General features: G+C 40.7%; 1 protein-coding gene across 3 annotated transcripts in view; it reads right to left on the reverse strand.

Moving 5' to 3' along the window:
- Nucleotides 1-27,667, reverse strand: part of rptor (regulatory associated protein of MTOR, complex 1) — a 234,157-nt gene that overhangs the window by 78,567 nt on the left and 127,923 nt on the right. For all 3 annotated transcript variants that reach the window (XM_059343832.1, XM_059343841.1, XM_059343824.1), the window contains exons 9-11: nt 17,677-17,777; nt 13,584-13,728; nt 3,575-3,650 (exon numbers count right to left, since the gene is read on the reverse strand). In XM_059343832.1, coding sequence (XP_059199815.1) covers nt 3,575-3,650; nt 13,584-13,728; nt 17,677-17,777 — 322 coding nt within the window. The remainder of the gene's footprint in view (nt 1-3,574; nt 3,651-13,583; nt 13,729-17,676; nt 17,778-27,667) is intronic.

The following is a 27,667-nucleotide window of genomic DNA, read 5'->3' on the forward strand; positions in this document are numbered from 1 at the left end:
TGACACAACGAGCTGAGAGGTGACACTGCACTGCAGTAGAGACATAAATCTGATCTCATCATCACCTCCTCTCTCTCTCTCTCTCTCTCTCTCTCTCTCTCTCTCTCTCTCTCTCTCTCTCTCTCTCTCTCTCTACCTCTACCTCTCTCTCCCTCTCTCTCTCCCTCTCTCTCTCTCTCTACCTCTCTCTCTCTCTCTCTCTCTCTCTCTACCTCTACCTCTACCTCTCTCTCCCTCTCCCTCTTTCTCTCCCTCTCTCTCTCTCTCTCTCTTTATCCTAACTCTCTCTCTCTCTCTCTCTTTATCCTAACTCTCTCTCTCTCTCTCTCTCTCTCTCTTTATCCTAACTCTCTCTCTCTCTCTCTCTTTATCCTAACTCTCTCTCTCTCTCTCTCTATCCTTATCCTAACTCTCTCTCTCTCTCTCTCTCTCCCTCTCTCTCTCTCTCTCTGATAGTTTTTGATCACGGTGAGTGTTATATTATTATATTAATACGGTGATATTAATATTGTGTGTTAACGTTGAGCAGGAGTTACTTCCTGTTGATGAATGTAGAAGTGAAATATCAACGTGGCTTCATGGCTGGATGACTAGATTAATTTGTGCATAATCAAAGCTGATTAACTCTAAACACACACACACACTGACTGCTCCATGAGGAGGTGCTGTTTGGAGGTGTTGACTCCTCCTACAGGTGTGAGGGACATGTTGCATTGGGTTTGGAACACAAAACTCCTAACCTGATATTATTCCATGAAAGCTACGCTAACACCAGGATGCTGGCGCCACATTTGAAGAAATTCCCTAAAGACGTTCCCAGATATTGTGTTGATGAGAAGATCCTGAGGTTGATTTATAAAAAGTTCTCCTGTTGTTATACAGTATTGATGTTAAATTAAATAAACTGTTTAATTAAAACTACTTGTGCCATGTCAGATTTGACTGACTGAATTTGCTCTCACTTTTTTTGGGATATATATATATTGTATTTCGATATTCAGGCTAAATATACTGGGATATGGTTTCTGGTCCATGTTGCCCAGCCCTATAGGGGTATATAATATACTCTCGACTATGCAGAATATGTGTCTTGCAGCTTTAAATTGAGTTGTGACAGAGCAGGAGAGGAGGTAAACAGTCACATCAGAGGAGGATTAAAGGCTCCTGAAGAAGCAGAAGATGGAGAGGGAAGGTTTCCTTTAGTGCTCCTCAGAGGCTCAATTACCCAGCCGCTAAGTGTTTTTTCAGGCCGAGTGCAGGAAAAAGGAGAGGAGGATGGAGGATGGAAAACTGCTCCCGGGGGAGCGATGGAGGAGATGCCCACCTCCTCGGGCCAGGAGGAGGAGAGAAACAGCCCGATACTGGAGGAGTGCTAACAGTGGGGAAAGGCGTTTTGGTCCATTTTCTCATTAGTTTGGATTACGAAGCTCATGTTGCTGCTTCCAGCTGCTGAACGTTGCCTGATGATTTCCTCTAGCAGGTAACACCCAGAATGAGGGTCTCACTGGCTAAAACGCCCCTAATCTGAATACGAGCCGTCCTAGAGGACTTTTGTCAGGACTTCTTTAGTCCCTGTAGTAGAGCAGGGTCTTTATTCTCCCTGTAAACAGCCTGGTTGCTGATTGGATAGAACACTAAGCAGGATGTGACGTAGTACTGGACGCCACAACAACACGCAACATTTGTAAAAGCTGGTGAAGCAGTGTTGGCAACTTAGCAACTTTGTTTCTATATTTAGCGACTTTTCAGACCCCCATAGAGACTATTTTTCAAGAAAAGAAACTGGAGACAAATCCAGAGACTTTTGAAGCATCACAGTCCTCCTGCAGCAGTGTCTCCCAGCTGCAGAGCCGGAGGGGATGTTAACCCCTTAGTGTCCAGTCTGCAAATTGCTAACAGGCTAACAGTTAGCTCTGTAGCAGTACAGTGTGTGTGTGCTAACAGGCTAACAGTTAGCTCTGTAGCAGCACAGTGTGTATGTGCTAACAGGCCAACAGTTAGCTCTGTAGCAGCACAGTGTGTATGTGCTAACAGGCTAACAGTTAGCTCTGTAGCAGTACAGTGTGTATGTGCTAGCAGGCTAACAGTTAGCTCTGTAGCAGTACAGTGTGTATGTGATAACAGGCTAACAGTTAGCTCTGTAGCAGCACAGTGTGTATGTGCTAACAGGCTAACAGTTAGCTCTGTAGCAGTACAGTGTGTATGTGCTAACAGGCTAACAGTTAGCTCTGTAGCAGTACAGTGTGTATGTGATAACAGGCTAACAGTTAGCTCTGTAGCAGTACAGTGTGTATGTGCTAACAGGCTAACAGTTAGCTCTGTAGCAGTACAGTGTGTATGTGCTAACAGGCTAACAGTTAGCTCTGTAGCAGTACAGTGTGTATGTGCTAACAGGCTAACAGTTAGCTCTGTAGCAGTACAGTGTGTATGTGCTAACAGGCTAACAGTTAGCTCTGTAGCAGTACAGTGTGTATGTGCTAACAGGCTAACAGTTAGCTCTGTAGCAGTACAGTGTGTATGTGCTAACAGGCTAACAGTTAGCTCTGTAGCAGTACAGTGTGTATGTGCTAACAGGCTAACAGTTAGCTCTGTAGCAGTACAGTGTGTATGTGCTAACAGGCTAACAGTTAGCTCTGTAGCAGTACAGTGTGTATGTGCTAACAGGCTAACAGTTAGCTCTGTAGCAGTACAGTGTGTATGTGCTAACAGGCTAACAGTTAGCTCTGTAGCAGTACAGTGTGTATGTGCTAACAGGCTAACAGTTAGCTCTGTAGCAGTACAGTGTGTATGTGCTAACAGGCTAACAGTTAGCTCTGTAGCAGTACAGTGTGTATGTGCTAACAGGCTAACAGTTAGCTCTGTAGCAGTACAGTGTGTATGTGCTAACAGGCTAACAGTTAGCTCTGTAGCAGTACAGTGTGTATGTGCTAACAGGCTAACAGTTAGCTCTGTAGCAGTACAGTGTGTATGTGCTGCTGCTGCAGGAGGTGTTAGCTTAGCGATCTCTGCACAGTTAGTGATGCCGGTTAGTTCACAATCACTGATCATGATTAGAGAGGGCGTGGCCTGAGACTTTAGAGAGGGCGTGGCCTGAGACTTTAGAGAGGGCGTGGCCTGAGACGTTCCCGTGGACACTGGTCTGGTGATGACCCAGATGTATATCTGAAGTCCTCATGTGGTCCATCAGCTGATTCATCACATTCATCGTCCCTCAACGTCAGGAAACAACAAGAAACGGCTCAAAGTGCAGCAGCCAGCGGTTCAGAAACTAGTTCTGATCTGACACTCAGCCTTCAGTTATTAGACCTGACGTGTGTGTGTGTGTGTGTGTGTGTGTGTGTGTGTGTGTGTGTGATTAATAGCTGCTGCTGGTGGAGATCTTGCAGGTCAACAACCAGTGTTGATGTGTGAGGCGTCTCCAGATCAGATCCATCCATCAACACTAGATCACCAGCAAGAGAAGCTGAAACGTCTGCAGGTTTGTTTGTTTTCTATCACAAACACACATCAACAAACATGCACACACACACACACACACACACACACACACACACACACACACACACAGCCTTACTCTGAAGGCGGTGCCCTCCTCGATGATGGTGGGCAGCTGAGAGAGGCAGATGTCCACGGCCAGGTCCCACGCCTGCCTGCAGACACACAACACACAAAACAAGCCACGTTAGGATTTCTGAGTGCCCTGAATAAAAGTATTTATCTCTTCCTTATTTCTATTTTTAAAGATTAGTCACAGTGAACTGTTGAACAGATACCAAACTGGAAGATAAGACAAAGACAACCCAAGTAAAAATCATTCATTTTGTGTCTTTTTATTGGTCATTATGTGTCGTTTTTGGTCAATTTTGTGTCTTTCATGGTCATTTTACGTCCATATTGGTCATTTTATGTCTTTTTTTGTCAATCTGTGTCTTTAATGGTCATTTTAAGTCTATTTTGGTCATTTTGTGTCTTTTTTTGGTGATGATTTCAAAGTTCTGGAAAAGTCCCATGATGCATTGCGACACTCCCACATGTATCCTGATGCATTTCATTGGCCAAGAGACTGAAAATAGGTGGAAAAAACTACAAATACTACAAAACCACGTATCCTCTTTCCTCTTTAATGGTAGAATAACACAACAGCTCCAACAGGTTTTAATGGTAGAAATGAGGTGATGCTTTCCCGCCTTAAACGGGTTAAAGTTGCAAAAGCTAGAAAAACGATATACAAGTACAGTCCATTTTAGTTCTTAAACAATAAATGCCTCCATGTCTTGCTGTCTGTTATATTACACTGTAAAAAAAATCTGTTTAATTTACGGTAAAATACCGGCAGCTGTGGTTGCCAGAACTTCACCGTAAGAAATACAGTGAGCGTATGTAAATGTAAATATCAGCAAAAAAACTGTAATTTATACTGAATAATCCCATTACTTTCAGGATAATTGTGTCATCATGGTATTTCTCCATTCATTTTACATGAAAATTGTTTATTTTTACAGCACAACTGTGTGTTTTCTACAGTTTATGACAGTAGAATTTAAAGTTTTATACTATTCTTTGATTTACAGTAATTAAAAGTATCTACTACGGTGATGTACAATGTTTAATTTTACGACCTATTTCTGATGCAATTTGACAGTTTAACTGTAATTTCTACAAACATTTTTTACAGTGTGCTGTGAGGATAAACACACATATTTGTTGCTAATCAGAAGAAACATCATTAAGACCTGAAGCAGAATAAATAACTGTATTTAGGCAGTAAGACCCTCGGTCATGGCTCTTTGTTTCCACCCACCACTCTCTCTGGTTCTCATTCTCCCCACGTCCTCCCTGAGCACATACACATCTTTAAATCCCGGCCGGGGTCCTGGAGAGGGCAGCACGGAGCCTTTAATCCCTCTAAACATCAGCTTCTCTCATGGTCATCATATCTAATTCATGGGGTTATGTAACGCACATCAAACCTGATCACAGCTTCTCTTTCCTCTCTTTCCTTTCTCCTTTCTCCAGCAGCGAGCTGAGCTCCGACGGGGCTTTCTGCTCTGCGTTAGCATGAGTTGGGTCATTAGAGTCGTGTTCCCAGTAGATGCACCGCCATGAAACGTGATGCTGAACCAGTGACACCAGTTCATTCTGTCTGAGACTCTTTACTGCTCCGACAGCTTCACTCATCAGCTGCAGGCAGATAGTAGAGTAGCTCTGCTGGTCAACAGCTCAGAGTTAAAGGTGCCGCTGATCCACTGGCTTCATGCTAACACACAGCAGAGAATCTGGCTGGAAAAGTGTTGCTGGCTAATTGGAAAGCGAGGCCAGAAGTTTAGCTCCAACAAACACTTTTAAATAGTCAACAAGCAGGAAATGTATCCAGCGTTTGTGTTCAGACTAACTGGGAGAATTTATAAATTGAGCTGCAGCAGCAGGAACATTTAGCTTCCAGCAATATGTCAACGCTGCAAACCAGACATTAGAGCATTATTAGAGCAGGTGCTAGTCATTTAGCTTTTAGTTTCTGCTGCACATAAAGTCTGATATTAGAGAATTACACCAGGAAACACATGTTTACACACTGCTTCAACCAAAACTCACCCAACACATTAAAGGAACATGGTCTCACAGGAATCCGTGAAATAGCCACGGATTTCGCTTAACTCAAAATCGCTCAAATTTCTGTGAAACTGACACGGATTTGGCTACAATGCAAGTTAATGACAGTCATATCCCGTGGCTATTCCATGGATATTTGTTCCTATTGGTTTGTTCCAAGTCACGTGACTGTCAAGGTCCCGGCGGTTAGAACAAAAAACATGGAGGACAGTTCTCTCATTTTTTGTGAAAAAATCAATATTTTGACTTAGTTTCTGCATAATAATGGTTTTGATCACATTTCTAGCGAGAAATATATGTTTTATTTTCTAAATATTCACTCAGTGAATGTACATAATCACTTTGTATGTTGGAATAGCCACGGGATATGACTGGCATTAACTTGCATTGTAGTGAAATCCGTGTCAGTTTCACGGAAATTTGAGTGATTCCGCGGCTATTCCACGGATTTTGAGTTAAGCGAAATCCGTGGCTATTTCACGGATTCCTGTGAGACCATGTTGCATTAAAGTCATCTCTTTGTATTTGGATGTTTTCACATTCAACTAAATCACATTCTTGGTCCCACGTAACTTATCTGTTGATCATCTGCTGCTGAAAGTGATTATTTACAGCTCGGCTTCAAATGTTCTAACAAACTAACGTACTTCAGTCCTATGATGTTATTTTGTGTCTTTATTATTCAATCCAACTGATTAGATTTGAGAGTAAAACTATCGAGACTATCTAACTATCAGATCTGCTTTTTAATTGCAGTGTGTAACGTTTTTTTCTGTTTGGTTAAGTTGAGTCTAAGTGCTAGTAATAAATAACGATGAGAAGTAATTTACAGACTGGATCAGCCTTCAGTAGGTTTATTGTTTCGGGACAAGAATGACGTTTAATTAACAAAAGACAGAACTTTTCCACTCTGACCATCAGATATCTAGATATCTTTGCATGTTTTTGGGGGCTGAACTTGTTTCCTAGAAAAGCTCAAGGCTGATCAGCAGAAGTTACCGTGTCAGACAGAAATGTTCTACTGTGTTATTGTGTGTTATTCTGTATTATTGTGTGTTACTCTGTGTTATTCTTTGTTATTCTGTGTTATTCTGTGTTATTGTGTGTTATTCTGTATTATTGTGTGTTACTCTGTGTTATTCTGTGTTATTGTGTGTTATTGTGTGGACTGAGTGCTGCTGGCCAGATGATTTCCTCGTCTCTCTCCATCACACTTGACTTTATTTGTTTCATCTACTTGGACCTTTCTGCGTGATCAAGTAGTCATGCCAACCAATGTACTGCTAACTGCTTTGTGTCCTTCTGAATAATGCCTGTGTAAAGTAATGCTGAAAATGATTATTTAAGCTCTCCTTCTGTCCTCTGATCCTTTGCTTTCACCTTATCTGTTTCTTCCATTTTGAGCTGTTTTTTGTGTGTTGTATGTTTTTATTATTAATCATAATATGTAACATTTACACATTAAAGTGTCTTCAGACTAAAACTAGACCTATGTTTTATATTTGTTGAGTTGTGTTTGTAATTTTAATCAATTCACTTTTTCAGTAATTATAAACGACAGTAATTCACAGAATTATACCCAGTAACAGTAACGCAGTATTTCTTCAGGATCATCTGCTAAATGTTAGCAACAGAAACCACAGAACGGGGAGTCTACTCATCTTATGGGGAGTTAGCAAATTAAAGTTCTGTAGGAAGGAAACACAATCTTCCTGAACCTCTACATATGTTTTTTTTTAAGAAAAATGAAAAAATAGCTTTGTTAGAGCGATCTAAAAAAACTGTTCCATCTCCCTTTTTCAGAAATATTCCTGCGTTTTTAATATGGGAGCCAATGAGGCTGTTGGTGGTGTTGGTGGCGCATCTGTGCGTCCTACGCCCAAACTATAACTCTGACAGCTTTACCAGAGGATTGTGAGGGAGAAGACTAATTTTCCTACGTTTCTATGTATAAATTATTTCTGTAGAGTGGAATTTGCGGCCTGGAGCGCAGTTTACACATTTATTTTTTGACAGTTTTTTCTCTCCCTCTACACTCTGGTGATGATGTCACACACTGTGACACAAACATTTTTTTCGGCCGTCCCATTCACTTCAATGCTAAATTTTGGGCAGTTTTTCGCGACTTATGTCATGGAAAATTCGTATTCCGTAGAGAAAAGTAATAGCACACCGATCCCGATCAAACCGCACGTTTTGATATATAATATAGCGGGATGAAATTGCGTCCGGAAGAGGAAGAAGAAGAAATCCACAGTATAACAGTAGTGCAGCACTGGTCCCTACAGATATTGCTGGATGGGACCAGTGCTGGGGAGATTGCCCCGAGGCCCTAATAATAATAATAATAATAATAATATGACATATTTAGCAGATAGACGTTTTGATCCTCATGTCCTACCATTACAAAATCAAGATGACACAAGTAAAGGCCACTCATGAAATCAATACCTCCAACAGGCTTTCCCTCCTTCGACAAAAAACAATCAAAAAGGGTTTTTTTTATTTTTTATTTTAGATTTCATAACTTTGAGTTCTTGGATTGAAAGCTGAGTAGAAACGTAGCCAGCGCCTGTGCGTCCTGCTGGGTTTATGTAATGAAGCAGCAGATAGAGCAGCGTTATCAGCTCTAACGGGCTGATTCCTGCCAACACCAATGAGTAAGTCATCACTAAAGCGTGTGCAGGGCGTGAGATGAAGGGACGGCCGGAGCTCTGAGGACCAGTTGGCAGCTGACGAAGCTCTTTTTTTTCTCTGCTGCTGCCTGCAGAGATGGTGCAGAGACACACACCCACTCTTTAAGAGCCCACCAGGGAGGAATCAGCCTCGCCTCGATCTGCTCCTCCTTTATTCTGCTACATTTGAATAACAATTGCTGTTTGTGTTGGGGCACCAACATCCATCAAGCAGCCTCTAAATGCCTTAACGCCCTCCTCTCCATCCTGCAGCTCTGCTGATCCAAACTTTTAGTTTTCTACTTGCCTTTTATCTCTGGCACTTGCATTTTTTATCGTTCTCTCCGTCTTGTTTCCTCCACTCTTAAAACACCTCCCTGTCGTTACTCTCTCCTCCCTAATGCTGCATGTGCTGCTGTGAAACAAAGTGCAACTCACAATTTCTTTGGCGGTAAACTGTGCAATATCGCCACAATCTAGAATAATGGGCAGCAGCGAGGAAGAAAGACTAGCGATCGTGTTCTTTACAAGGAGTGATGCCAGGCTGTTACACAACAAGTCCTCCTGCAGGCAAACACACTGAGAGATGCTGCTTTTTCTGTTTTTTAACACAAGCCAGATAATGAGTGGGAGAGATGGAGGGAGGCATTTATAGCAGAGCAAACAATAGATAGTGGGAGAGGTATTTGTGTAAGTAAAGGGAGAGATGATGGGATAATGTTTGTAACAGTGTGGAGGAGAATGTTGAGTCAAAGCTTCTCTGAGAATCTCTTTATGATCCTAGTAATGAGAATACAAGCAGGTCAAACCGACAAGATAGTAGAAAACTATAAAACGCTGCAAGATCTTTGGTCTCAAGATGAGACTGAAACTCTTCCATGTTTTATAGTAAAATACAACAACATCAACAGGCCTTTTGCACTAACTGAGGCCCAGTTTACACCAGGACGCTGGCGGGTAAAAACCACTAAATATTTGATGTGAAGTGCCTTTCGTTTAGACGGTGACAGTGTTTTTGGGGCTTAAAAACGTGTTGAGAAATGTGAAACCAGCCTCCAGAGTGTAAAACTGTAATCTGTAACTGTAAAACGTTTTTTTAAAAAGTTGTTTTTACAGTAAAAAACCAGCAGCTGTGGTTGCCAGAACTTACAGTAATAAATACGGTGCAAGTTTTTCTGATATTACAGTAAAATTATATTAGCTGCTGATTTCACGTTTAAGATTGCCAAATAAAAAGTTTTTCCATCAAAAGAAACGCTGTTCTGCCATATATATTTGACAAGAAAATACTTTATAAATGCTGCATAAATTAAAGATTTTACCATAAAAAACATTAAATATTACAGTACATTTCTGTTAGCGATATGGTGTTTAGTACATTTAACAGTGACAAAAAGTGTTTTTACAAAAGATAAATGCAAAAATGATGCTTGTATATATATTACATTATATTTTTGCTACAAACACGGTGCCAGAGTATTTTACAGTGGAGTAATGTCATTACTTATGAAGAAGAAGAAGAAGAAGAACTGATGGTGTTTCATTGTTACTGAAACTGAATTAACTCATTTATCATTTTATGTCTTTTACTGTCATGGTTTAGCAGTTTTACCCTAAAATCTACAGACGTTTTTTACAGTGTAAAAAAACACTTTCTCCCTATCATGCCATGAGTTTTGCATTTTTTGCCACATTTGTGACGACTTTGCCAAAGTTTTGGAACAACCTAAACCACTCAAAAATGTGACTGGGCATAATAATAATAATCTCTACCGATCCAGAAGGTTACTGGCACATTCCTGCTGGAGCCGTAGAAACGTATGAGAGCCTGGTGCTTTAACCTGAATCTGCCACGTCTACCTAGAGACGTCCAACACACACCAGGAGTCTGTTCATCCCAGAGAACAGGTGTTCTCCTGAGCTCAGTCAGAGGTGGAGCAGGTGGAGGCGGCGTGGGCGCTGGAAGCGGCAGCAGAACTCTAACTGCATATGTAACTCGTCTTGTGTCTGTCTGCACGGCGTCCAGGTGGACGGAGACAGCTGTCAGAGGAGACGCTGTTACTGCAACACCGGCAGTAATCATCGTACAGAGAGAACGGAGACACAAGATCAGGGATTATACTTAGCATGAAGGAGGTGTGTGCATATGCTAGCAGGAGCAAACAACGCCTCCATGTTTTGGCTCACACTTCTTCAACAGCATTTATTTAGAGAAGTTGTGAGGGTAATTAGAGCCTTTCATCTGGTTTCTCCTCTTCACTGTGAGAAACGTGCTCTGTCACTCAGAGGGAGAGTCTGAAATATTAATGGTGGGTTTGAGGTACTTATCCATAGACGGTAGATGGGGGGTTTGGAGAAGCAGGCAAGAGTACAAACATGATAGCTATAATATGGTATAATAAGGCTGTTTCCACTACAGTCCAATACCCAGAATGAGGCGGTCTCACTCTCTGAAACGCCCCTAATCTGATTATGATCCGTCCTAGTGGTCTTTTGTCTGGACTTCTTTAGTCCCTGTAGTAGAGCAGGGTCTTTATTCTCCCCTGTAAACAGCCTGGTTGCTGATTGGATAGAACGCTAAGCAGGATGTGACGTAGTACTGGATGCCACAACAACACGCGACATTTGTAAAAGCCGGTGAAGCAGTGTTGGCAACTTAGTGACTTTGTTGCTATATTTAGCAACTTTTCAGACCCCCTTAGAGACTATTTTTCAAGGAAGTGACTGAAGACAAATCCAGCGACTTTTTCTGGTGTTATTGGAGACTTTTGGAGACTCGTTCTTACTATTCTTAATGAGCCGCGGGGGCCGGAGGCTCTTCTTAACGAGCCGTGGGGGCCGGAGGCTCTTCTTAATGAGCCGTGGGGGCCGGAGGCTCTTCTTAATGAGCCGTGGGGGCCGGAGGCTCTTCTTAACGAGCCGCGGGGGCCGGAGGCTAGTTAAGAAGAGTAAGAACGAGTCGAAAGCGGCACAGTCCTCCTGCAGCAGTCTCTCCCAGCTGCAGTCACAGAGCCAGAGGGGACGTTAACCCCTTAGCGTCCAGTCTGCTAACTGCTAACAGCAGGAAGTAATGCGCCGACACATTTGTGGACTCCAGAGCATTAAACCACATGTATCATACCCGATATAAACTGAATGAGATGTTTTAATTTCTCTTACAAATTCTAACATTTTACAATATGAAAAGAAACAAAACAAAAAGCTAAAAAACTATCAAATGTATGCATTTTATAGACTGGTTTGTGTATTTAAATGGTTTATGGACCACTTTTATCTTTTCTTCATGCTCTGACTTAGGGCTGGGGGATATATCGAAAAAATATACTGATATTTTTTAAAGTGATATGGAATTAGACCATATGGTATATATATATATATATATATATATATATTTTTTTTTTTTTTTTCTTTATATATAAATGCAGCCCTTACTAGGGTTTGTCATATTTAGTTATTTTGTAATGTTCGGTATTCTTTTCTCAAAAATCAAAAAGATTGGCCTACTTTATTTCATAGGATATTTGTATTTAACAGGTTTTCTATTTAAATGTGCACTTTATGGACTTTTCCACTCTTGCTGTTATACAGTATTTATGTTCACTTAAATAACCTGTTTCAATAAAACTACTTGTGACATGTCAGATTTGTTTTTGACTTTGACTGAACATTTGCTCTCACTTTGAGATAGAAATATCAGGATATATATCGTATATCGATATTCAGCCTAAATATATCAGATATGACTTTAGGTCCATATGGCCCAGCCCTGCTTTGGCTGTGATGCAGTACTACTGTGTAGTAAAATCAGTCCTGTGATGTTTGTTCTGTATGAGAGCTGACTTCACACTGCTACAGGTGTCATGTTAACCTGTGCAGAAAAAAAAAACACTTCCTGAGTTTGTTGCTCGTTTCTGATACCAATTATCTTTTTATAACAACTTCCTAGAATGTGCTCACAGGTCTATCTCTGTTCCATTCTCACATTATTTTCAGCCTCAGGTGTTCCTCCTGCAGGGAAACTTGGCAAACTGCTCGTTTGCTGCATCACTGAGAGCTCGTGAGAAGAAACGTTAGTGTCCTCCCTGTTTACTTCAGGAGAAACTTTCACCTTTTAACGGTTAGAAAAGTGTCATGTTGTTCCTTATTAGCTCTCTAGCTAGCCACCAAAACATAGAGGACTCACCTGGGCTTCGCTGGGCGCCAGTAAAGAGTGTGAAGCTAACAAGCTAACGGGGAGGACCAGCTGTTGGTCGCTAATTAGCTCCAACGGGTAAGCTAGCTCCCTGTTAAACCACCGTCTGGTTTCTAGTTCTGCTGCTACAAACAACAGACAACGAGTCCAATACAGAAACAGACACAATGTGACACGTTTGGCTCTTGGAAGACACTTTTGATGGAACAAGCTCAATGTTAGCAGTGTTGGCAGTACTGTTTGTCCTCAAGTTAATGTACTTTATAGTAAATGTAAACTCGAAAACTTGAAATTTGAAAGTCGAAACTTGAAAGTCGGGACAACGTTGAAAGTTCTGACATTCGTGTAGACCTTGAACACACCATTAGCCGCCAGACTCTCTATGTGCTGCAATGAAAATAATCTATCTAATGGAACATTAAATAGTCATCACTATATATGACTATATATGATATATATATGACTATATATATACTTATACTGGTGTTAGAGGCTACACTGGTGCCACCATCAGGAATTCATTCACACACTGATAAACAACAAGCAGCATCAGGAGACATCAGGGGTTCAGTATCTTGCTCAAGGACACTTGGACGTGTAGCTGCCATGGTCGGGGATCGAACCACCAACCCTCCGATCACTGGGCGACCGCTCTACCAACTGAGCCACAGCCGCTACCTAGCACAGACTACCTGGTATTGTTCACACTGCAGTTAAACAACGTTTTAGAAATAAATTAAAATGAATATAACACGTTTTAATTGGTCTTGTTGGTCAGATAACTCCGCCCCCAGATAAGAAAAATAACAAAAATTTTCACAGAAGCACAGAATGCATTGCTACTAGCTGTTCTAAATAGTTTTAGAGAGTGTTTGTTCAATAAACAAGCCCATAACCTTTGGGCAGAGAAGAACAAAGGCAGATTTGCTTTTTGTGCCTCAGTGCATAAAGTCTCACAATATCAGTTTAAAGTCCTTAAATATACACAGAATAAACAACAACACACTGTCTGTCTTCTCTTCAGTCGGTCCATCATTTAACTACAACAACCTGCTCTAACAGCCAGGGTGTGTGTGTGTGTGTGTGTGTGTGTGTGTGTGTCTTACCACATGGCGTGCATGTACGTGGGGGGGAGGCGGGGGCTGCTGACCGGAGTACAGTTGTACGACCTCATGATTCTCTCCGCCAACAGGAAGTTACGGAACAAGCTGGCCACCAGCAGATCCTGACGGAACAACTTCTGGAACAGATCTACACACAACACACACACACACACACACACACAGACACACACACACACACACACACACAGACACACAACACATCCATCATGTTAGAGACCAAAGAGGCTCTGAATGAATAAAACAGTTGAGAGGAAAATGGGTTGATGAGAGTGAATGGAAATCAAAACTGGAGAGAAAAAACAAGTTTAATTAGAGCAAAGAGGAGACAAACAGTGGTGCTGGTGGGTTTACTGAGAGGATATAGAGGATATATAGGTTATAGAGAAAATATAGATTATATAGAACATAGAGGGCAGTGATGTGTGGATCAGAGTGACGGGTCTCATCACATCATTAATTTATTCACTGATTCACTTTAATGGAGCCAAGATCTGATTATGACTGAGATTCCCCCGTTAGTGAGAGGGAGGGAGGGAATGTGTGTGTGTGTGTGTAGGGGGAATATACACTGTAAAAAATGTCTGTAGATTTTAGGGTGAAAAACTGTTAAACCATGACAGTAAAAGACGTAAAATGATAAATGAGTTAATTCAGTTTCAGTAACAATGAAACACTGTAAATGTATATATCAGCCCATTTTGTGTCTTTTTTTTGTCATTTTTTGTCATTTTGTGTCTCTCCATTATTCCGCTGTAAAATACTCTGGCACCATATCTCTAACAGAAATATACTGTAATATTTAATAGTCAAATCTTTAATTTATGCAGCATTTATAAAGTATTTTCTTGTCAATTACATGGCAGAACAGCGTTTCTTTTGATGGAAAAACTTTTTATTTATACGGTAAAATACCGTAATATTAGAATATAAAGTTGCACCGTAGTTACTACAGTAAAGTTCTGCTGCTGGTTTATTTACAGTGTGAAAACTCCTGTTGCTGCTGTTATGTTCTTCTGTTTAAATGTAGAAGTATTTGTGTGTGTGTGTGTGTGTACTAAGTGTGTGTGCCTTCATTAGGGGACTCTGTGATGTGGCTGCTTCATTACCAGCAGAGCCTCGAGGCTTTAAAAGGCTTTGGCAGCCATCAGCATCGTCACATTTCTATTCTAGCGGGATACAGTCAGACCCAGGGGAGTCTGAGTCCCTGGGTGTGTGTGTGTGTCTGTGTGTGTGTGTGTGTGTGTGCTGCATACAAGAGGCAGGTGAGCAATAAGACAAAGTTTATGTGCTGCATTTAAAAGAAAACTGTCAGACTGCCTGTATTCACCTTAAAACATGTTTAAATACCATGTTGGTATATTTTTCACCTATATGACCTGATAATAATAATAATAGATTTTTTATTCTGACTTACTGGATCAACATTTAGAACCAAAAAGAAACAAAGAAAAACCAACATAAATGTGATCTTGTGATTGTGTGTGATCCTGTCATCAACTCTGGTTTTATTCTAGTGGGACTCTGTTTGATTTGGCTCTTTGTGTTTAGAGGAACAATTTGGGTCATTTTGTGTCCTTGTAAGTCATTTTGTGTCTGTTGTTGTGTCTTTTTTAGTTATTTTGTGTCTTTTTTGGGTCATTTTGTGTCTTTTGGTTGTGTGTTTTTTTTGTTATTTTGTGTCTGTCTGTTTTTGGTCATTTGTGTCTTTTTTTAGTCATTTTGTGTCTTTTTTAGTCATTTTGTGTCTATTATTATATCTTTTTTAGTTATTTTGTATCTTTTTTGGGTCATTTTGTGTCTTTTGGTTGTGTGTTTTTTTGTTATTTTGTGTCTGCTTTTGGTCATTTGTGTCTTTTTTGGTCATTTTGTTTCTTTTTTTTTAGTCATTTTGTGTCTTCTTTTTTCAAATTTGTGTCTTTTTGTGGGTTTTTTGGTCATTTTGTGTCTTTTTTTAGTCATTTTGTATCTTTATTTAGTCATTTTGTGTCTTTTTTTGGTCATTTTGTGTCTGTTTTGGTCATTTTGTGTCAACAAGTCTGGATTATTTGGAGCTTTTGGACTTTAGAGGGTTAATAGTTTTCATCTCCAGCTGAGCTGCTGTAATAGTGAGTCTCAGTGTGTTTGTGTTGTCACCATGCAGAGCTTTGCTTCAGTGTGTGTGTGTGTGTGTGTGTGTGTGTGTGTGTGTGTGTGTGTGTGTGTGTGTGTGGTATTATGGTAAAATGATGTCCCCAATTACTGCTCCAGACACTCGAAACACAATTAATCTCCATTTGAGGATCCGAGCTGCACTTACAGCACTTCTGGTGTTTTATATCAACATCTAGCTGTTTTCTACCACTGGGGATCTCCTGCAGGTTCTCCTTCTGCTGAGGCTTCACTCCTGCTTTATGAGGTGGCCTCATTTAAACTCCCTGCTGGAACACACGGCTCATTGTGTTCTTCATCACTGGCTGGACATGTGGAAGTAAAGACCCCATTTAAAACTTTATTTTGTCTTTTTAAGTGTTTTTTTCATCTCCGTCAACACCAGGAACACCACAGACTAGTTCTTTTTTATTTTTATTGTTTTAACCACCAGTTCTATTAGTGTAGTGGTGTGTAAACGTCTTATTGTTTTAGTGGTGTCCTCTAGTAGCTGTAACCAATGCTGAGTTCATTTAACATTACTACTCACACTAAGGTACATAACTACACTACCGGTCAAAAGTTTTAGAACAGCCCAATTTTTCCAGTTTTTTTATTGAAATTCAAGCAGTTCAAGTCAAATGAACAGCTAGAAAGGGTCCAAAGGTAAGTGGTGAACTGCCAGAGGTAAATAAAAAAAGGTAAGCTTAACCAAAACTGGAAAATAATGTACATTTCAGAATTATACAAGTAGGCCTTTTTCAGGGAACAAGAAATGGGTTAACAACTTAACTCTATGGAGTCTTGGGCTATTTTGTCCATTTTTGAATTCTTTTCATGTCTTTGTAAGTCATTTTGTGTCTTTTGGTGTCTTTTTTTTGTCATTTTGTGTCTTTTTTTAGTCCTTTAGTCCAACATAAAATGTGATTTTGAATCTTTTTTTTACTTTCAAAACACTATCATGCTCAATAAAGAATTTTAAATGTTGCAAATGTGCATTAATTTCAGAGTATACTGAGACATTAAACTGCATCATTTTCAATAAAATTCTGGAAAAGTTGGTGTGTTCTAAAACTTTTGACCAGTAGTGTATGTTAATACAGGATTAACTACATTGGTCACATACAAATCTACATCACAAAGTTACCAAACAAACTTATTACTAGTACCTGCCAGTGAATAGGTCATTCACCTAATATATGACTGTTTTATTTAAAGTGGAAATAGACAGTTTTTTCTCATCATTTTGAAGGTAATGTGTTTTAACATTTATCACAAAAAAAGTCTGTAGAATAACGACAGCGTCAGTGTTTAAGCCTTGTTTCTGTCTGCTGCTGGGTCAATGAGGGCTCCATTCACTGCACAAAGCTAATGGTTATAAGTTGAAACTTATATTCATGAAGATCATAAGATAATGACATAAAACATTACAGCCATAATATTTTATTTCCGTTATTCCACAATAAAAGCTTACCAAAGAGGTAACTCAACAAAATAACAGACGGTTCAAGTTGAAACCCTTACATTTGTATTTTGCATTGGAGAGTAGCCGAGCTGCTAATGATAGCCATGTTGCTAACGCTAAGCTACGTTAGCGGTCAGAAAACGAGCTGAAGAATGAAAGGAGCAGCCAGGAACAAAAGATCTGCTAGTGAACACACAGAAACTGAACTATGTGTCCTTGGTGGGAGGATAGTTTGGGTTAGAATAAGGTTTGATCAGCTGTAGTTCGCTAGCTAAACAAGCTAACGTTAGCTTCACCAGTTGGTTAAACATGCCGTCAGAGCAAAGAGGAAATCTTATGAAAGAGTCTTAGAACGGCACTTAATGGCAACATACATGCATCATGCTAACAGACTGATGCTAACGCTACAGGATCCATGTAGAGGTCATTAAATAAAGGAAGGTGTGTGTGTGTGTGTGTGTGTGTGTGTGTGTGTGGCGTCACCTCGAGGCAGCACGTTCCAGGCGATGGTGTCGGTGATGGCGGTGAAGATCCAGTTGAGCTCTCCGAGGGGAGTTCGTCTGTCGTTGAGCCTGCCGGGGATCCTGCAGACACACAACAACACAACACATTACAACACAACACAACACATTACAACACAACACAACACAACACAACACAACACAACACAGACGGCAGCGTGTCAGCTGATATCTGGATGCCCCACAATGCCTTACCGTGTATTCAGACCGGACGCGTAGCGAATTTTCGCGTCGCGTTACTCGCGCGAGTAGTTGAATTTACTCGCGTCACTCGCGTGAGTAAATAACTCGCGAATTTTCGCCCAAGAGACTATTTAGCGCCAAATAATTTCATTCTGTCATCAACCATGACAAGCATAGCGTCCCTGTACCTGCTCTGGAAGTCCGAGATACGTCGGAAAACACGCCGTTGTGTCTGGGTGAGTGACATCATCCGGAGGCGCACTCAGCACGGAGAGAGGACCGCAGAGTACTTCCACCTTTTTCCCTCCTGCCGACCCACTCCTCCTTCCTGCCTCTTTTCTCCTCTCTCTCATGTATGTATCTCGGACACTGTCGTCCAGAATCTCAACGCTGATAGGCTGTCCCGACACAGCGTCACGCCAATATTTCGCCAAAGTTGAATTTATTGAACTCATGCGAATTTGCGTTGTTTCATTCGCGCCGCGACATTTGCGTCAATCGCGTCAATCGCGGCATTCGCGTCGCGCGAAACCCGCGATTCGCGCCGCCGGCAAAAATTTGCGTCTATTCGTGTGTTTGCATTGACTTTGTATGTAATCTTGTCGCGCGAAATATTCGCTACGCGTCCGGTCTGAACGCACCGTTAGAGCACAGAGTGGCAACAGCTCAGTACGATTACCACAACACATCTGATCACATTTACATCTACAGCCACTTACTCAGAGACTAACAAAGAGAGCAAGTTTCAATATTCATGTGAACTTTAGACACAATAGATACTGTAGACAGGGCCGGCTCTAGAGCGCCATCTGCTGGAGGGGCGCCACCAGTCACCCTCCAGGGAGAAAAAAAACAAAACAATAATAATTTTCGATGCCCATTGTCGCCCTCGCTTTGTGTTCTGTCTTGAAAATAATAAATATTAACAAAATAAACAGATAAACAATGACATTTTGTCACTTGTGGTGCTGAGTCACGTGACGTGTGGTCACTGCCTTGCCCCCCTTTAGACGGTCAGATCTTTTCTGCACATTTTGCATATAATTTGCCCTCTGCACATTCACTTAATTTGCACTAAGTTGTATATAGTATATTGTATATTGTTAAATGCCTTTTAGTGCCTTCTATTAGATTGTTTCTTTTTTATCTTTATATAAAAGGGAAATAATTTTGTGTGCAATTTTTGTGGTCGGCTGTAACAAAGAAATTTCCCCGCCGTGGGATTAATAAAATCTAATCTAATCTAAATGGTTTTTTTTGTTTAAATTGAGACTTGTGTAACATTTGTTATCATTGTGTCATTTTTATCATAAAATGGAGGGAAAAAAGGCAATATCGGCTTCAAGAATCAGCCAAAAAAAAATCAGCAGCACATATCAGGGACTGATGTCAAAATAATCTGTATAATCGGTCGACCTCTAGTATATAGGCAATGTTTTCTATACCTCGACAGGATAAATAGTTTTCTTAACTGTAGTGAAGCACATCAGTGATTGACATCTCATTAAAACATATAACCATTGTTGTACCCGTCTGCAGATATTAGAAGTATTGACACACTCCTACGCGTTAACAGGGCATGACTGCAGAACAGCAGCCACACATCTATAATGAGTGTTAGAGGGACACCATACATCTGTTTCTAAAGACTCTTAGCCTGCTACTGCACATCACACTCAGTTATTGTGTGAGCAGAGAGAGAGCAGCATGAAGACGACAGCAGAGAAATCTCATTGAGACAGAGCCGTGACAGTAATCAGTGTCGCAAAGCCCAGAAAATCACCTTCACCACACCTGGAAATGAAAAGTATGTAAAGCTGTCAGAGAGACGGAGTGATGAGGGCAGACACCAGCTGGTTCACGGTTAATGTGAGTCACTGGTGTGAAGATGATGTGCCTTCATGAATAGGTGAATGTGCTTCTAACTTTTATAACTAAGTATTACAGCTAACAATGCTACATAGCAGCCAGGATGTGTTTGCATGTGTAAGACTACAGAAGACTAGAAGTCTAGGGATGGGCAGTAGATCACTGCAGACTCTCTATTTAACTAAAGGAACTGAATAAAAAGGTATTCAGTAGGGGTGTGACATCTAGATTAAACTTGACGATATTTCTTGTTGCGTTAAAAATCTGTCTCACGAGATTTGTGAGTTCAAAACAACTTGAGTGCAAACTTTTACTTTTATTTTTTTATTTTTTACTATTTGTGACCTCTGGGGGCAGTAACAGGAAAAGAAGAAGAGGAGGAGAAGCAGCAAGCAGCCAGAATGACGTTAAGAAGAGTAAAAACGAGTCCTCCTGCAGCAGTCTCTCCCAGCTGCAGAGCCAGAGGGGATGTTAATTCATCCATTCTGCAAATTGCTAATAGGCTAACAGTTAGCTCTGTAGCAGTACAGTGTGTATGTGCTAACAGGCTAACAGTTATGATCAGCTGATCCGTTGCGCTTGTGATCACTGTCGAAACGTTGCGCTTGTGATCACTGTCGAAACTGTCGCTAAGCTGTGTCTGTGACAAAAAATATACGAGCCACCGTAAATAGCCTAAAGAGCCACAGGTTGCCGACCCTGCCCTACAGGAAACACGGCTATCATGGACCTTTTGGGCCAGATTTGAACACATTCCTGCATTGTGTTGCAGAGGTTTTGCGTTCACATGTCAGGTCAAATTCTAATCAGTTTATCCTTGAGTCCAAGTGGACGTTTGGGCCAAACACAGTGAAACTCCCTCAAGGTGTTGTTGTTGGTGTAAAGGCATAAAATAAAACAGAAAACAATGGTTCCAATCAGTCATTGAAGGGCTTTCTGCAAACGTTCTCCTCGTTCCTCCACTGTCACTGTTTCTACTCTGGTTGGGTTTTCATTAGTTGGAGCTCTGGAGCTCTGCCAACAACGTGTCTTTGTCTTGAAGTACGAGCATTAAATATGAGTTATTACATACATTATTTAACAATAACTGACACCGTTCTGCTCAATGTTAATCAATTAGAAAAGACTTTTACAAGGTAGAACCGGCTCCGCTGCCTGGCAGCTGAATGTAAAGTCCATCAATAAATGAGTTCTAACTACACGGAGAGTCTGACCTCTTCCTGCCCTGAACCTCCCGTTTCCACCTCTAAGTGACAAATAATAGCAGCTGTGAAGCTGCTGGCAGCAACAGACTCCTGTATAACCATGAGGCCGCCCAGCTCCTCAGCACTTTGACTTCCTGCCAAGGTGTTTGGCAAGTCAGCACTAAGGAAGAACACTCAGCAGTTCATATCCTTCTCAGGATCCACAGCAATATCTTTGAGGAGGGAACAGAGCAGGGTATTGGTGAAGTGATGGACAGATACTGTTGATGGATGAACGGTGGAACAGGCTGAGAAAAGGGTCCTCACAGTCTCATCCATCAAAATACTTTAAAATATGGAATAATGTTCTTATATTATCCATTTTAGTGGTGCTATAGTATTAGTTTTATTCAAATTTACAGTGACACTTAGATAAAGTATGTTTCTATTTTGTAAAGCACCTTTTTATACTATATTATATAAATATAAATATAAACTATATTATATAAAGCATTACCGCATTTCAACCATTAAAGCTGGGAAAGCGGATATGTGATTTTGTGGTATTTGTAGTTTTTTCCACCTATTTTCGGTCTCTTGGCCAATGAAATGCATCAGAATACACGTGGGAGTGTCTCAATGCATCATGGGACTTTTCTAGAACTTTGAAATCATCACCAAAAAAAGACACAAAAAGACATAAAATGACTTAAAAAAGACACAAAGTGTCTAAAAAAAGACACAAAATGACTAAAGAAAGACATAAAAAGACACAAAAAGACAAAAGGACTAAAAAACGACACAAAATGAGAATCCATGTGGGAGTGTCCCAATGCATCATGGGACTTCTCCAGAACTTATAAATCATGGTGAAGATGACTATAGCGGAGGGAGCTCAGATATAACAGCTATAAGCTCTCAGATACTTTATGAATCTCATTTCTATCTGCTACAGAGGCTGAAAAATCTATTATTTAGTAGAAGAGTTGACACTTCTGTTGGATTTACAGAGAAACTTCAGGTTTTAGGGGCTGATTTTAAAATCACCAATCAGAGGCTTTACAGGCAGTTTTTACAGCCGTTTTAGACCTAAATGGGTTAAAAATCATGTGAAATTCCAGCAGTGGCTCACATAATTCAGCAGTGGTGCTGAATGAATGTAGTGGAAACTCTGCAAGGTCAGAAAGTCCTTTCTAAAAGCTAATCTGCTGCTTTTATCCAGAGCAAACAGCCAAACGCTGCTGACTCATTAGTTCCTCTGCAGTAGATATGATTCCTTCAATATCGGAGCGTAACTCTGGAGAGACCCCCCGCTGAGGCTTCAGACCATGTCAGACACCACCGGGGACCAGCCGGCCCACCGGGGACCAGCCGGCCCACCGGGGACCACCAGTCAGTGAGAAAGACTCGGGGGAGGCTGACTAGGGATCAAGTCACGGCTCTCGTGTCCACGAGAGATTAAAAACAGAAGAGAGGAGGCTGAGGAGGAGGAGAGGATGAGGAGTTGGATCAGGTAGTCTTGTCGTGACTCTCTCTGAAGGCTTTGTGATGGAAACGGCAGAATGTGTGTTGGATGCATGTGGGAAGAAGAGACAGAAGGATGCACAGATGGAGCAGAGACAGAGGAATGATGGGAAATAAATAAACAAATCAACAGCACTCCATCCTGACATTATGCTGAATACATTTTGGAGCCATTGTTTGTAATATTCCAGGGTGATGAGTGTCTGAGAGGAGCTCTCCAGCCCAGTGTGACCTTTAAAGGTGTGAATCTGTGCCCAGTGAGTGTGATCACCATTAGCTGATGGCTCATGCCCACATGTCCAATTTGGACGCAGCAAAGTGATGATAAAGGAGGAAAAAAAGCTGTTTTTAAATACTATTTGAGAGCAATAACCCTGGACGAACAATAACCAGCTGCCCTGCTGAATCCTCCCTAGAAAAACAACCTGCTGGGGTTTTTTTTGTGTTGTTGTTGCTAGGATACGACAAAGTCACCTGGCAAGTTGATCTCATTATTGCAGTTGTGCTACAGTAGCAAGAACTAACTTATCTTCTAAAAACAAGAGCTGATCATTGAAGTGTACAACTGAGTCTGTATTTACACTGTAAAATACTTGTTGAACCTGTGTACATCTACTGCGTGTTTATACCTGGAAATGTTCTGATAATGTGCCACGATGCACTGTAAAAAAATATTAGTTAAAACTACAGTTAAACTGTCAAATTGCATGAGAAATAGGGAGTAAAATTAAAAATTGCATATCACCATAATAGACACTTTAATTACCATTAATCAAGGAATAGTACAAAACTTTTTAAAAACTTTTGAAAACACAGTTTTACTGTAAAAATATAAAGATGTGCATGTAAAATTAATGGAGAAATACCATATTTTTTCCTCGTAAATTTGCCACTTTAAATCTCGTAAATCTGCGACATTTTTCTCATAGATTTGCCACTTTAATCTAGTAAATGTGCAACTTTTTTCTGGCATATTTGCCAATTTAAATCTATGAAATGTGTGACTTTTTTTTCGTAAATCTTTTAATCTCTTAAATCTGCAACTTTTTTCTTGCAGATTTGCCACTTTTAATCTCTTAAATCTGAAAGTTTTTTCTCGCAGATTTGCCACTTTTAATCTCTTAAATCTGAAAGTTTTTTCTCGCAGATTTGCCACTTTAAATCTCATAAATCTGTGACTTATTTTCTCCCAAATTTGTCACTTTAATCCCGTTAATCTGCTACTTTTAATCTCTTAAATCTGCAATTTTTTTCTCGCAAATTTACCACTTTAATTCGGTAAATCTGCAACTTTTTTCTCTAAATATTACCCCTCTTCCCCAGGTCCCTATTTATTTATTCTTTAATACTTGACCCTAATACGGCGTCGTAGTCAAGTTCTCCTCGTACGAGTCACTGAAGAATAACTGAACAAACTGTTTGTTCGAGTGTTTCTTGCGTGAGATCCATTGTGATATTGATAACATTAATAACATCTTATGAAGCTGTGTAGCCTCTCAAAGCGCCGTGCTGCTGCTGCTGATAATGAAAGCTGTCGTTCTACACTGACATTGTCTTTGATAATTGGCATCAATAAAAAAGTAATTCAAAGCCTCGTGTTATCAAAAGAAACGCTGGAGGGCTCTTCATTCATTCCAACGGAAACTAAAACCTCTATCACTAACTCTACAGATAGATGTTGGCCCTGGAGGGAAGGTTTTATGTTTCTGGTCACTACGGCAACAAGTTTCAATCGAGTCATTTCATTTATTGATTTTTTTTTAACAAAATTGATTAGTGCACATGTAATTAAAATCAGAATCTGATGTTAATAGAAAATGCTGATTCTGTTCTGATGAATGATTTATGGCTTCACAGAGCAGAGAGGTGAGGAGGAAGTGGCTCTGTTTCCATTTTTCTTTCATGAGCTCTGAGACCATCCATTATTTAATCAGCGTAGTCAGCATTCAGCCCTCTGGACAACATGCCATGAACCCAACCACAACTCAACCATCAGGACCCCCACCCACCTCCACCCAACACAAACAGGAAGCTTTCTCCATGTCATGTTCAAACATTAAGGCTGAAAGGTAACGCCTTGTACTCTCACCACTTAGAACGGGCATTTCACTCAACTACATGTCCTAATCATGTCCTAATTCATTAGCGGCTTGTTAAGAAGAGTAAGAACGAGGCTCTGCAGCTCCTTTTTACACTTCTTAACGAGCCTCCGGCCCCCGCGGCTTGTTAAGAAGAGCCTCCGGCCCACACAGTTCGTTAAGAAGAGCTTCTGGCCCCCGCGGCTCGTTAAGAAGAGCCTCCGGCCCCCACAGCTCGTTGAGAAGAGCCTGCGGCCCCCGCGGCTCGTTAAGAAGAGCCTTCGGCCCCCGCGGCTCGTTAAGAAGAGCCTCCGGCCCTCGCGGCTCGTTAAGAAGAGCCTCCGGCCCCCGCGGCTCGTTAAGAAGAGTCAGAACGAGTCTCCAAAAGTCTCCAATAACACCAGAAAAAGTCTCTGGATTTGTCTCCAGTCGCTTTCTTGAAAAATAGTCTCTAAGGGGGTCTGAAAAGTCTCTAAATTTAGCAAAAAAGTCTCTAAGTTGGCAACACTGCCTCACCAGCTTTTACAAATGTTGCGTGTTGTTGTGGTGTCCAGTACTACGTCACATCCTGCTTAGTGTTCTATCCAATCAGTAACCAGGCTGTTTTCAGGGGAGATTAAAGACCCTGCTCTTCTACAGGGACTAAAGAAGTCCAGATAAAAGTCCTCTAGAACGGCTCATATTCAGATTAGAGGCGTTTGGGTGAGTGAGACCCTCATTCTGGGTGCTACCTGCTAGTAGAAACAATCCTCGTGTTTGTTGGGAGGAACAAACAAACTGTAATGTGAATTCAAAGCTTGAGTCCATGATGAATCAGTCAGCTCTGATCCAACTCATGCTATAGAAACTCTCTATAGAATTAAACTATAGTGGGCTCTGACTGGTGTAACAGACTGAACACACACACACACACACACACACACACACTAACATGAAGTCAGGAGGTTAAGAGCAAAGTTGGAGCAGGAAGTGCTGACCTGTTCTCTATTAGTCTGAACGCTCCACTGAATTGGATTTGAGATGTTGTCGATTCTAAACAATATTGAAAAACTAATAAAATGTCAGATTCATGAGACAGATGACCTTGTATTGAAGTGGAACCTTAGATATATGAAAGGTGGCGTTTCATATGAGGAAACAGAGAAATTACAATAGTGGGAAATACCAAAACATGTGGTGAGACGAGTGGAAGTCAGCCGTTGGAGGGCGAGTTCACCGTTACATCCGCCGCCATGTTGGTTTATTAAAACAGGAAGTGACCATATATGGTCTGGATATGGTATGGATATATCTAAAAATAAACTGTTAACACTGAAACTAAATGTCTGTTACCGACTGAAAACACTGAGCAGCGAGACATTTAACTCTATGGAGTCTTATCGGACTGTTTGGTCCATTGTTGAATCCTTTTCATGACTTTTCGTGTCTTTGTAAGTCATTTGTGTCTTTTTAACTACCTGAGACTTTAGAGAGGGCGTGGCCTGAGACTTTAGAGAGGGCGTGGCCTGAGACTCTAGAGAGGGCGTGGCCTGAGACTTTAGAGAGGGCGTGGCCTGAGACTTTAGAGAGGGCGTGGCCTGAGACTTTAGAGAGGGCGTGGCCTGAGACTTTAGAGAGGGCGTGGCCTGAGACTTTAGAGAGGGCGTGGCCTGAGACTTTAGAGAGGGCGTGGCCTGAGACTTTAGAGAGGGCGTGGCCTGAGACTTTCCCGGTGGACACAATTTAGTGTCTTTTTTGGTCCTTTTGTGTCTTTTTTTAGTCCTTTTGTGTCTTTTTTTGGTCATTTTGTGTCTTTTTTGGTAATTTTCTGTCTTTTTTTAAGTAATCTAGTTTTTTTTCTGTCATTTTGTGTCTTTTTTTTTTTAGAAATTTTGTGTCTTTTTTGGTCCTTTTGTGTATTTTTTTGGTAATTTTGTGTCTTTTTTTTGTAATTTTGTGTCTTTTTTAGTCCTTTTGTGTCTTTTTCTGGTCATTTTGTTTCTTTTTTAAGTAATCTAGTATTTTTTCTGTCATTTTGTGTCTTTTTTTGTAATTTTGTGTCTTTTTTTGGTAATTTTGTGTATTTTTTTGGTAATTCTGTGTCTTTTTTGGTAATTCTGTCTTTTTTTGTTGTTGTAATTTTGTGTCTTTTTTTGGTCATGTTGATACTGCCTCCAGCGGCCTCCAGGTAATCTGAGTTTGAGACCCCTGGTTAAAAGGAAACACGTCTATTGTTAAACTCTCACACCTCTGACGTCTCTGTTCAGAGCTCCTGGTGTCTAACGGAGGAACGAGTTCAGGTGAGAAAGCTTTGTGACGCACACCAGAGTGACGTTTCTCCTCACAGCATCATAAATCAGCCCTCTCCATTCTTTATTCTGCTGAGACTGGTGATAAAAGATGAAGAGGACATGAGAACCGGAGCATGAATGGAGAACTTCAGTGTTGTCAAACCAACGACTGATGTTGGAGAGTTTCAGAAGGCCGAATGGAGAAAAAAACACAAAGGGAGAGGAAAGAAAAAGGAGAATTTCTTCAAAAGCGATCGTCATGGCTCTGGTGCTTTCCATCCTGCAGCAGCTACATTATATTCATATATATATATAAATATATAATATATGTGTGTGTGCTGGGGCATTTCCTGCGTACTACCAGGCCTCTGGAGAGAAGTGGTGCGTAACACAAGACCAGAAGAACCGGCAGAACAGGATGAATGGAAGAGAAACACATGATTAATAGCTAGAGATAAATAAATGAAACAGAAGAAAAATAAGAGGTAGAACGTGTTGAAATGATGGATAATCCTCATTCATCTTTTAGACAGAGAACATGTAAACTCTACACACATGATCCTCTCATCTACTGGACCAATTACTGAGATTTTATCAAGATATATTTCTTCTTCAACACACGGATTATTATTCAGTGGAACAGTGAATGGAGAGTCATTCCTCATTTATCTAAATTGGACCAGATTTGGCGTTTCATCTTCTGTAGCAGCTGACGGTATTTTACCATAAATTAAGCAGATTTTTTAACAGTGTACCTTGGTTCAATCATGGTTGACTTTAATTAAAAAAAGAAAAACATTTTTTTCTTCAGCTTATTTCACTCATCAGGTCACTCTGCTCGGGCC

This window comes from Centropristis striata, chromosome 1 (assembly GCF_030273125.1).
Source record: "Centropristis striata isolate RG_2023a ecotype Rhode Island chromosome 1, C.striata_1.0, whole genome shotgun sequence".
Lineage (NCBI taxonomy): Eukaryota > Metazoa > Chordata > Actinopteri > Perciformes > Serranidae > Centropristis > Centropristis striata.